Genomic DNA, 12,908 nt, shown 5'->3' on the forward strand with positions numbered 1-12,908 from the left:
TTGAAAATTTTAAATGTGTTCATGTGCCCATACGAACTACCTAATTAAACTTTAAATTTTTTTTAAGGTGTTTGTGTTCAAACTGAAACTGTTCTCCGTCAAGCAATTGCTGAACGTATAAAGCCTGTTCTCTTCATGAATAAAATGGATTTAGCTCTTTTAACTCTACAGTTAGAAGCAGAAGATATGTACCAAGCATTTCAGAGAATTGTTGAAAATGTGAATGTAATAATTGCCACATATTCTGATGAGACAGGTCCAATGGGAGATATAAGGGTAAGCTTTCTTATTTTTTCTGTCATAATTGTTTTATTTCACGAGTAAATTGAGATGTACATTTTCATTTGAATACATTTGTATGTGAATTTTTTTAATGTTTAATTTCCAAAAATTTCTGTCCAGGTTGATCCATCTAAAGGGAATGTTGGTTTTGGCTCTGGACTCCATGGTTGGGCTTTTACGTTGAAACAGTTTGCTGAGCTTTATTCTGAAAAATTTAAAATTGATGTTGATAAACTTATGAACAGGTTGTGGGGTGAAAATTTCTATAATCCTGGAACAAAGAAGTGGTCAAAGAAAGCAGATGAAGGTTACAAGCGTGCCTTTGTTATGTTCGTTTTAGATCCAATTTATAAGGTAAGTTAATAGCTAAATTATTTCTAAATGTAACTGATTTTTAATAACCTAAAAAATTATAATTATTCACTCTAAATACAAGTTTAAAATTCTTTGTGGCTTGATGTATATGTGTAAATATCCAGGTTCAAGTGTGTTTTTTAAATTGCAGTTACATTGTTTTCATATGTATTGATAAGCACTAATGTACTGAAATACTAATTATTTACATATCTCAACCTTCCTTTCATATGATTTACGATTACAGAGTTGCCAACTCTCCCGATTTTCGACTGCTCTCCCGCCAATCCGATTTACAATATATTTCTCCTGACTTTTTCTTATTCTTAATATTTCTCATGATTTTTATGGAACTTCGCTTAATACTTTGTTATATGAACGAAAAAAATGATTTTGAACATCTGAAAGCAATTGAATTTTCTCTAGATTGTATCTAAAACAAAACCCTTACGTATCAGATGAGAATTTCTGCTTCGTGAGTGAGAGCATGCGTATCCAGAAACGTCGTTCTCCAGTTCTCCAATGAGCATTGAGCTGCACTGCGTGTCATCTGGCATATATTAGTCAATGAGCACAAAGCAAGCTGAAAGCTGTTATTTGGATGTTCTTTCATTATTTCGTTCATCTTGTCCTGAGTTGTGCGAGTACACGTGCCTTTGGAAAGCAGTTTTAGAAATTATCACCTTTTGTTATGTCTGCGAGAAAGGTGAAATACTCGTGTACGTTTCACAAATTGCACACATTTGACTTTCCTTCCATTATTTCCTCAAGGAAATGTAATAAATTTGCGTTGTGTACCATCTGTCATTGCGATTTTTCGATTTCGCATGGTGGAAGGGCAGATGTTCTCAAATATGTGGGTACGATGAAACACAAGGACATAAGTTGTTTTGAAAAAAAACGAATAGTTAAATTTTTCTTTGGAAACAAATGGAATGGGTTTGAAAAATAAATCTTATGTTATTGATTGCATTAAAACAGCTCCGTTCTGCCTCTACAGATGGAAGCAATAATACTGATTCAAAACTGTATCCAATTGTTTTTTTTTTTTTAATCCAGAGTCTTCAGAAATTGAGTGCAGTTTACTTTCTGTCTCCCACTTTAGAAGGGCATTCGACAGGTTTTAATATAGCACAACTAATTATAAAAACTTTAAAAGAAAATGCAGTCCCTCTGGATAATTGCTTAGCACTTGGTGCCAATAATGCACCAATAATTGTAGGCTTGAAGACTGGTGTTGCAGGCATCTTAAGAAAGGAAAATTCAGATTTGCAGATTATGATGTGTACCTGTCACCTACTAAATTTAACAGCTGAAAAAGGGCCAGCTTCTTTACCAATAAATGTGGATGAACACATTGTTGGTATTTATTATCTTGAAAGGAGTTCTAAAAGGAAGGGAAAATTGAAACAGTTCCAACAGCTGCATAATATTGAAATGAGACAAATTTTGAAACATGTATGTACACGCTGGCTATCTTTAACCTTTTGAAGACAGGATGGCCATTATAGTGGCCATAGAGTCCTCTCTTTGAAAAGTTGGGGTTGTCCACTTTAGTGGCCATGTCTTTTTTCCCCATTTTTCAGGCTGAAAAGTGGAGTGAAATGTCAAATTTGACTCCCTAGGGTTTTAACCATTTAGCTCTTTCAAGGGTCTTCCTTTTGCGATATAGATGCACCACTCTGTGAATCCATTAAACTACACACAAGAATCTTTGTTGCAAATAGGTGATTTCTTAAAAGGGGGAAAGCAGATTATGAGTTTTATCTAAGTTTATCTATACAATAGGTTATATATTAAAGTTATATTTGTACATTTGTACAGTTATATTTTCTTCTAAAATTTTTTCAGTATCAAAGTGTAAGAAAACTGTAAAATAAAGTTAGCCTAAGAACTAAATAAGAATATATTTTACATCAAGATCACCTAAACAGTTATATAAAGTGATTTGTGAATTTATGTGAAGTTTTTTAAAATGGCATCATAACATGTTCTTTAAAGTGGTTAATACTGTTATTTCAAATTTGTTTTATAGATACTTGATAAATTTAAGAATTTCCTGTGTTCTGTGTAACATGTATGAAATGTAATTTTATGTTCACTGCATTTTAAATATAAGCATTGAGTTGGCCTTTAATGAATTAGACTTTGAGAAGGGGTGTAAAAAATTTTGACTACAGTCAAAAGTCTTTAATCCAGACTCTTTGGGACTTCGGCGATTCTGGATTATCGATTTTTCCGGATTAAAGATCATCAAGACACAATAGCACGCCGAATAAATATTAATTCAGAAGTCAAACAAGAAAAATCAGCGTTATTTGCAAAATTTTCACAGGACTAGTTTCGATGGTTTTACCGAACCACCATCCTCAGCTGCAGAACCAAAATGCATTTGCGGTTCTGCAGCTGAGGATGGTGGTTCGGTAAAACCATCGAAACTAGTCCTGTGAAAATTTTGTAAATAACGCTGATTTTTGTTGTTTGCCTTCTGAATTAATATATATCATCAGTTTAAATCTGGTAAGATGGCATGCAGAATTTATAAAATTAAAAATATGAAACTGTCAATTATGAAATAAAGAACAATTATGATCTAAATGGTATCAAAATTAACAAAAAAAGCTTAATATTTATTTGTTTACTTTATTAAACATTTCTTTCAACGCGTGCATGCATAAAGCATACATAACGCATAGTCGAAATTAGAAAATTGCAACCAGAAAACTATTTGTGTATTCGTGATATTTATAATGAATTTGATTTAAATTATATCAAAGCCAGAGTACATCGAGATGAAATACTACGTTTAGTCATGAATTATAAGCCGAATAAAATAAAAACATCTGCCCTGAAGATAAGGATAGTGCTGACAGATCAACTTCCAGTTAGTTGCGCGCATGCCGTGACGTTCACCTTCCCTGCAGAGCAGCGTGAAATTGATAAACAGATTTCGGAATGTTTAGAGAAACAAAAGCATATGCCATTTTTTGCTGCAATTCCACTTTTTGTTTGATGGACTTCGAAACATGCTTTCGCTTTGTAGATCCTTTGGTAGCTCCAGCATCGAAAATTCTATTTCACATAATTGAAAGTTCAAGCTTAGTTTTATAAAAGTGCTCTAACAGTCTGCAAAAAATAATAAGCCGGATCCAATTCGAAGATTAAGGAACAACATACCTGCCAACTTTTACAAAGTTTTCGTAATTTTTATGAAAAAGAAAATCTTTACGATTTTATGATCGTAATCCATTTTTTACGATTTTTTTCCTTTTTCAAGTGTTTTTAGTGATTTTCGTCGAAATTTTAGAATTTATCGCCAATTCAGTGATTTTCGCCAATTGCATCGTGTTTTATCGCCAACTACCGACTACTTCGAATCCAGTAACCTGCGGTTTCTCCCAATTCGCCGCTTAACCAGCCAATCCTATGTGCTGAACTTGTTTCTCCCACTCTTCTTTGTGGGTGCCAGATTATTTTTTCAAAAAAACAGTCTTCTATTAGCCGGGAGGAAAGGATTTTCTATCTTCTTTCTTCAGATTTGAACAAAGCATATTGTAGTTTTGTGTTAAGTGCCATTAAGATTTTTGAAAGTGTAAATACCCTTCTACAATCAGCTTCGCCAAAATCTCCCCTGCTTATCCGAATTCTTAATGATCTTTTGAAAGAACTTCATACTAAGTTTGTAAAACCGTTCGTTGTGAAAAACAGTGTGTTGATTCGTGTTGCCTATAATACTTTGGCAAATCAAAAGGATGACAATGATCTTATAATTGGAAATCAAACCAGAGAACTTGTAAATTCTTTGAAAGATCATGAGAAAAAAGAATTTCCGTGTGTTAGAAAGTACTTTTCCTCAGCCTGTGATTACATTGTAAGGAAGTTTCCTTTGCAAAATGAAGTTCTTTTAAATGCTGAAGTGGCAAATTTGAAACAAATTGAAAATTCATCTTTTGAAAAGATTCGTTTTTTTATTGATAAATTTCCATTTTTGTTAACAATTAAAGAAAATGAATGCCATAATGATGCTTTAGATGAACTACAGAAGTGCTGATGGAACACCAAAATATGATAAAGAGTTTTATGTGCTGTTCTCGTAATTCCACACAGTAATGCTGAGTGCGAGAGAGTCTTCAGTGTTGTGAAGAAAAACAAAACTATGTTTTGTTCTTCAATTTCACCAAAAACTCTAGAAAACATTTTAATTGCTAAATGTTATGAGGAAACTAATTGTTATGACAGGAAATTTTCCAAAGAATTTTTGGCTAAAGCCAAAAAATGCACTCTAAGTTCATTTCAATAATTTTTTTGTGTAACATCAAGTTCTTGTTTTATGTTTCCTAATAAATTTTTTAGTTACTACTTAATTGAAATTTACTAATGTAAGTACAATTTTCTTTTTTCTATTTGTATAAATTGTTATTTTTTTAATATCAAAGCATGATATTATTAATTCTTTGTGTTCTTCTGAATTTTCGAGAAATGATCTGAATTTGGGGGAGAAATCTTCTGAATTTTTATCTTTAGAGGTTGGCAGGTATGGAACAACGCAATCTGCAACATTAACTGAAATATATAATTTTAGCTTAGCTTATACCGTCGGTTATACATTAAAAGTGCATGCATGTTTATGAGCATGCGTAAAGGTATTACGCGCATGCTTGAATGCATGAACAGAAAGTTTGTAACTTTGAGGTCTGGATTAACGACTTTTGACTGTACAAGAAAGTAATCAATATTTTGGAGTATTTTTAATTTAAATGTATCAACATTTGTTATAAAGAAGTAACTGTGATGAATTCATATAAATGTACTTATTTCAGCTCTTTGACGCTATAATGAATTACAAAAAGGAAGAAACTGCACGTCTTTTAGAGAAGCTGAATATTGTCCTGAAGGGTGATGATAAAGAAAAAGATGGGAAAAATTTATTGAAAGTTGTGATGAGAACTTGGTTGCCAGCTGGTGATACTTTACTTCAGATGATTGCTATTCATCTTCCATCACCTGTTACTGCCCAGAGGTACAGAATGGAACTTCTGTATGAAGGTCCACATGATGATGACATTGCAGTTGGTAAGGTCTTAATATATTAAGTTTAAATGTTATAATTTGTGTTCTGTAATAGGTGATGTAGAATAAAGGCTGTTTTTTTTTTTTTTTTTATTGCAGCGGTTAAAAACTGTGATCCCAATGGTCATATGATTATGTATGTTTCCAAAATGGTACCGACTAATGACAAAGGACGTTTCTATGCTTTCGGCCGTGTTTATGCGGGTACTGCATCTTCTGGTCAGAAAGTAAGGATTATGGGACCAAACTATACACCTGGCAAGAAGGATGATCTTGCAGAAAAAGCAATTCAAAGGTTGGTGTATATTTGATGCACATAAAAGTTTTGTAATTGCAATTTACTTTAGACACTTTTGTGTTATATTTATTGCTTTGCACATCTCTTATTAGAGTAGTTTGATTAAAACCATCTCATCCTAAAATTAAAAATATGTGTACATCACAACCTTCTTATATTACATTATACACATTTTTCCTGAGTTTTATCTTAATTTCCTTGAATTTCATTAGATATGTATTTCTCATTCAATTAATTTAGTTCTCTCTTTGATACAAGGCAAAGGTACATAAAACGTATTAAAAATTGAAAAATATAAATAAAATTAAAAACTGGTTTTACGAATAAAATTTGACTAACAAGCGCTCTGCCCAAATGGCAAGAAGGTAGATTTTCGTGGTGCACCAAACAGAAAATTTACTTTTGGTCCCACTCAGCAAAAAGATGCTGAAAGTGCAGAAATTGACTTTTAATTCACTATTCTGCCAAGTTTCAAATGTAAACAAATACGGCTGCACCATTAGGCTTAGTGGGACTTAAATTCTTGATAATTCTTCATCTATTGCCTGCAGATTAAATAAAGGCATAATAACCTTAACCAGAAGATAAGAATGCCATATTTCAATCATTTTTAAAGCATAAAATGCAAAATCTACTAACATATAAGAACAACAACAACAAAACAAAAATCTGAGCTCATGGAGCCAAGTAACAGAGTGGATATATATAAATATTTGTATAATTTTTGTTGCAGCCGATTGCAACCAAAAATATAGGTGCACGACTAACTACAGTGTTATAGCAGTCCTATATACAAAATTTCAAAGTTCTGAAGATACTCGTTTTTGAGTTACATACGTTGTTATTTACAGACATCATGAGAAAAATCTCTTCTGAATTCAATTTAACCTGTTTTGGAAAAGGATTCTTTATTCTGTCCTTATGTACAGATGTGCAGAAACATTGTTAAATTGCAAATTTTCTTTGAAATAAGACACTTAAAAATTTGCAATTCCAATATTTCCTTATAAGAAGTAAAAATTCCTTTTAAGGGAAGTAAAAATGCAATAGGAACTCTTAATTTTGTGTGTTGTCAATTTCACATTGCTGTATTTTGACGTTAAATATTGTTTCAGGTTTCAGTATTTTTTAATTTCGAAAACATCACATTGAGTCTACAAAAGGGAATAAAAGCTCTAATTTTGTGTGTTTCTGTGTTCTGACATTGTTTGATTTCTGTATTTTTAATTGAGAAAATATCAAGTTTTTGAGCCTACAAAAATCATTGTGTGTGTACAATAATAGCACCAAGTTGCTGAACAGAATTAACTTGAGAGAACAGTTGCTTAACATGCTAGAAAAGTAGTACAGTAGGGATTCAAAGATCTGAAATTGTCAGGTCTACTGCGATTCTAGAATCAATTTAATCTAGCAAGATATGTGGAAACGGCAAAATTAAGATGAAATATTTATGAAATGATTAAATCGTCAAGGCAGTGCGCAATGCCGAGTTTGTGCAATTCTTTGACTTGGTTTTGTGTAGCGGCCATCTTGAATTGTCTGGCCAAAAAAACAAAGGGTGCCCAATTGTAAACTTTTGCAAGTTTAACTTATTTAGGACTGGCAAAAGAAGTGCTTTTTCTGGATCGCATGCTCTGAAAATATATATGAAGCGGAATTGGGCAAATTTCCTTGTTGAGCCGAATTTAATTTAAAATCATTACTGCAGTTATATGTACTGTTATAAAATATTTGTGATATTTAAAATAATTTAGAAATTGAAAGATAATTTATTTAATAGAAAGTTTTATATGCACACACAAACACAATATTCAGAAAAGGAAATATGAGAACTGAAAATTTTTAACTACTTATACTACACAATATGTACAAATTTCATAAGACAAAATGAATGAATGAACCATTCCTATTCCGAAGGAATTATGCACTTATTTACATGTTCAAACTCCTCTGATCAAACAAAACTGTTAACTGGAAATGCATATTGTTGGGTAAAACATTATTTAAAAATATGATGGACTTTAATCATCATCTAGTGCCATTTAAAAACTAAAATAAAACATTCCAATTTAAAGTCGTGCCAGTGTGGTCCCTGTTCCTCGTATATCTTTTTAACTTTATAGACGCATAATTTCTTGTTTGGGAAAAAGTTATATAATTTTTAGTTTAGTGACTTCTTTTATTTCCATATTGAAAATTCTCGCTATAGAGTAAACTGAAATATTTTCATTCTCAACTTTATGAGTTTCTTTACAGTTTGTGGTGGCATTTTCCAGGTGAAAGATACTGAGAATACTAACCTTTTAGTAACCGGATTCGTCAAATAGGTATTGAATATTTTGATGAAACATTTTGGTCATAAAGAATGAGTAAAGAAATAATTTCTAAATTGGAACATGGATCAGAAGTTATTAAAATTCTTAAGTGATCTTAATAAGTCATTTTTCTGAAGATAAAATTAAAATAATTAAGAAAATTTAGAACTGCTGAATTTCAAGATCGATAAAATCAATTTAAATAATTAAAAGAAAATTTAGAACTGCTGAATTGCAAGATTAAAATTTTAAAGTCTGTTGATAGTTTTAGAAGTGGCTTTATAGAACTGGAAGAAATTGAAGTGCCAGAGACATGGTTGCCACTTTTCCAGGTCTCTGCAATGTTTCTAATCATTTGCTAAGGAAAAAGGAACACACCGAGTCATCGGGGAAAACATCTAAAAAATTAAATTGAGTAAAGAAAAATCACCAACTTCTACTGATCTCCTGACTTCAGTTTACAGGTGTTATCTTGTACTAGAACTTTTTATTTTCTTAAGATAATAAGATTAAACAAAATGGGCTGAATGAAATAAAAAAAAAGTGCGACTGTGGTGGATAAAGACCTAATTCTTTGTTATACCAAAAAAGGAAAACCAGCACTTTTAACTTTCCACTCAAGGGCTGGAAATGTGATTTGAATAGTTGAATCTTCATCAGATAAAACCTGCAAAATCGTTATACTACCTCAGATAATGTTTGTTTGGGGGGTGCACTTCAATTGATCTGGGCCGAAATTTATATATTTCTGTTTATAATTCAGGAGAAAGTTTGTGTCCTGATTAGAAACTTTATGTAGTATTATAATTTTTATAAAAAATTAGCTCAATTTTTCTTTTGTCTGTTTAAGGTTGAAGGTTTTATTTATTAATGTGTTGTGATATTTTTGTTAAATAATATTCTTTAGCCTAGTATTACTATATAGGTATTTGATATGTAGTTGCATTCATTTTCCTAATACTACATATCTCAGTTTAACAGAAGTCTAAAGAAAGCCAAGGATTGTCCTTTTGAGATTTATTTTTGCTTGTTTTATATTACCTTTTTATTTAAAAAGAGTTAACTGTTTAAGAAAAGAGCTGAAAAGGCAAATATTTCTTTTCATGTAAAAATGTTATTGAAAGTATATGTATTTTTAATATTCTAAAGAACTGTTTTATTTTTAGAACTGTTCTGATGATGGGTCGATACGTAGAGCCCATTGAAAGTGTTCCTTGTGGTAACATCTGTGGTCTAGTTGGAGTGGATCAGTTTTTGGTTAAAACTGGTACTATCACAACATTCAAAGAAGCACATAACATGAGAGTGATGAAGTTCTCTGTGAGTCCTGTTGTAAGAGTTGCTGTGGAGCCCATGCATCCTTCTGATCTGCCAAAATTAGTTGAAGGTCTAAAACGCTTAGCTAAATCAGATCCTATGGTCCAGGTAACTTATATTTTGAGTTATTTGAATTTTGGACCTAATCCTGTATTTAGTTATTTGAATGTATTACCTAATCCTGTATTTTAATTGGGGTGCTTAGTTGCCAACTTTCCTGATTTTATGTCAAATCTCTCTGTAGATACAGAATTTGATTTGTAGCTTGTACCATTGAAAGTACAAGTAGGTAAAGTTGGGTAAATTTCATTCTTCCATTCCTGATAATTTTCAGCATTATTTTCTTATTAAATTGTATTTAATTTTTATTTTCTTAATCTGTTGTAGAAATAAAATTTTATGTGAAGATTCAACTAATAGTAGTATTTTTGTTTTACTATTTTACTTTATAAGATGCATTACTAAGGTTACCCACATTATATGTATATAGGTTTTAGAATACTTTTATCTGCCTTCTGGGTATGAATATAGGAAATTTTCCGAAACTTTCCATAAATTGTAGTTAACTTTTAAGCTCTTTCCACCTGAACTTTCTTCTGCCTCCAGTCCAGTTCATCTCATTCTGCTGCTCTGCCCATGAACAAAACTGTATAACTTAATGCAAACAAAGTGAAGCAGTAATAGACTGCTTTTTATGCTTACTTGATTTGATACCAACACTGTTGTATAAATGTTTTGCTTTGCTGAATCGAATTTGACTTCTTGATTTTAAGGAGTGAAATTTGTATTCTTTACTGTATCAATACATTTTAGGTAATTTTGGCAAATTATCTTTATTATTCTTTCATTTTTGCACTGGACATTTAAAAGAACAGGTATAAGAAATTTTCTGATTTAAGTTTGGATTATTCTTTTACTGAGCTATTGTATTATAAATGGTATTGATCAAAATAATTTGTAAATATTCAGAAATTTTAATTAAACATTGATTACTGATTAAGATAAGCATTCTGTTTTAGCTATTTAACTGTAGAGCTTTGGTTTGCTTTCTAGTGTATAATAGAAGAATCTGGTGAGCATATTGTTGCTGGTGCTGGTGAATTGCACTTGGAAATTTGCTTGAAAGATCTGGAAGAAGATCATGCTTGCATTCCTCTCAAAAAGACCGATCCTGTTGTTTCATACAGAGAAAGTGTTGCTGAAGAATCTGGCATTATGTGTCTGTCAAAATCTCCTAATAAACACAACAGACTATACATGAAAGCTGCTCCTATGCCTGATGGGTTACCTGAAGATATTGATAAGGTACAGGGTTTTTGGTTTAATGTGTATCATTATTTTATTTAAGATATTTAAGTTTATTGCCTTAATGTGTAACATGTTAGAGCATTATGTTGCTAGTAAATAATTCCAGCTTAAACCCATTTTCTTTTATAACATGATTTGTACGTATTTATTCAAAATTCTTCTGTAGTATGCATTTTGTATTCTATATTGGTAGACGATACCTGGTTTAATGCGTAGTGTATATCTTTAAAAGTTCTAAATTTGTTAAGAAAAATTCTAAACTGGAATTGATTTTTTTTGCTGCAACAGTGCTTTTTAACAGGTATTCAAAAAAGCTATAAAACAGTAGTTTGTGTGAGTAAACAGCTGTAGTTTAATTGTAAATTCTTTTATCTTGGCATTCTTTAATGTAGCATGTTCTAATTAAGGCAGTATATAGCATTCAGATTATGTCAGATGCATGGAAATTGTATAATTAATGTAACAAATTTTAGTTTTATTAAAATTGCATAAAAATAATTAATATTGTTAATTACCTGGACCTTTTAATGCTCATTCTTAAATTTTATTTTAGGGAACTGTTAACCCTAAGGATGATTTCAAGGCTCGTGCTCGTTATCTTGTTGATAAATATGAGTGGGATGCCACTGAAGCAAGAAAAATCTGGTGTTTTGGACCAGAGGGAACTGGACCTAACTTATTGGTAGATGTAACAAAAGGTGTACAATATTTGAATGAAATCAAGGACAGTGTAATAGCTGGATTCCAGTGGGCAACCAAAGAAGTATGATTCATTACTTGGAAGTAAATGTTGATCAGAAAGTTATACTGTTATAGATTGTATTTTCTTTGTATTTTCTTACACTAATTTTTTTCAGAGTGTCCTGTGTGAAGAAAACATGCGAGGAGTACGATTTAATATATATGATGTAACTCTACATGCTGATGCTATTCACAGAGGTGGTGGGCAAATTATACCAACTGCCAGAAGATGCTTCTATGCTTCTGTATTAACAGCCCAACCCCGTATTATGGAACCAGTGTATTTAGTTGAAATTCAGGTATTTCATAAAATTGAGTTTCATTTGAATTATATTTGCACTTGCATAGTTCTAAAAATATTTTTGTTATAATTATTGTGTTAAAATATTTTAGTGTCCTGAGGCTGCTGTTGGTGGTATTTATGGTGTACTGAATAGACGTCGAGGCCACGTGTTTGAAGAGTCTCAAGTACCTGGAACACCTATGTTTGTTGTTAAGGCTTACTTACCAGTAAATGAATCTTTTGGTAAGTTTAAATGATTTTACAAGTATTCTGGTGATGTTAAATATGTGTAATGTGAATTCCATCCTTTTTTAGTACATTCAGTCTCTGATAATCAGGCTGTATTTGAATAGTGATGGGCAAATTCGGTACTTTCTTGTACCCGGTACAAAATACCTGTTACTCAAGTAACCATTACTTTGAAAAGTACCGAAAACTGATTTTAAGTACAGAGTACCCGAGTAACGGTTTGCTGTACCGGAGTACCCTAGTAATGATTTGGAGTACCGAAATATGCAGCTAGCGATTTTGCGCACTGAAGAAACTGCCATGTCACCACGTGTTTGATTTTATCTGTACGGAGTAAGATTTTGAACAGAAAACCTGTCAACTACAGAAGTATCAGAGGAGCAGGAGAGTGCGGCAGGTAGTTTCTGGTGTTGGGTTTGTGTAGATTGTCTTTGATGGCCAGTGGGGGTTGGGAGGATTGGCGCAGGAAGTGGATGGATGAAAACATTTTCGCTTTTGGTTGTGTCTTGTGTGCAGGTGCAGCAAAATCTATGGGTGCTCTATCAATTTCGTGAAAGAGGTCGTCCATAAATGATGTCACGCTTGGAGGGGGGTTAGTGAAATTGTGACAGTTTGTGACAAGACGGGGGAATCATATTTTGATTAAAATAAAAATGTTTAAAATCAGCAGATTGAATTTTGAAGTTATTTT

General features: G+C 32.0%; 1 protein-coding gene across 1 annotated transcript in view; it reads left to right on the forward strand.

Annotated features, from left to right (window-relative positions):
• eEF2 (eukaryotic translation elongation factor 2) overlaps positions 1 to 12,908 on the forward strand; it is a 37,412-nt gene that overhangs the window by 13,034 nt on the left and 11,470 nt on the right. The window contains exons 4-12 of the mRNA XM_035366460.2: positions 68 to 276; positions 403 to 636; positions 5,457 to 5,709; positions 5,806 to 6,001; positions 9,486 to 9,744; positions 10,690 to 10,941; positions 11,498 to 11,707; positions 11,802 to 11,984; positions 12,079 to 12,211. Coding sequence (XP_035222351.1) covers positions 68 to 276; positions 403 to 636; positions 5,457 to 5,709; positions 5,806 to 6,001; positions 9,486 to 9,744; positions 10,690 to 10,941; positions 11,498 to 11,707; positions 11,802 to 11,984; positions 12,079 to 12,211 — 1,929 coding nt within the window. The remainder of the gene's footprint in view (positions 1 to 67; positions 277 to 402; positions 637 to 5,456; positions 5,710 to 5,805; positions 6,002 to 9,485; positions 9,745 to 10,689; positions 10,942 to 11,497; positions 11,708 to 11,801; positions 11,985 to 12,078; positions 12,212 to 12,908) is intronic.

The sequence above is a fragment of the Stegodyphus dumicola genome, chromosome 4 (assembly GCF_044657685.1).
Source record: "Stegodyphus dumicola isolate Sdum_Otavi_A_Nest chromosome 4, ASM4465768v1".
Lineage (NCBI taxonomy): Eukaryota > Metazoa > Arthropoda > Arachnida > Araneae > Eresidae > Stegodyphus > Stegodyphus dumicola.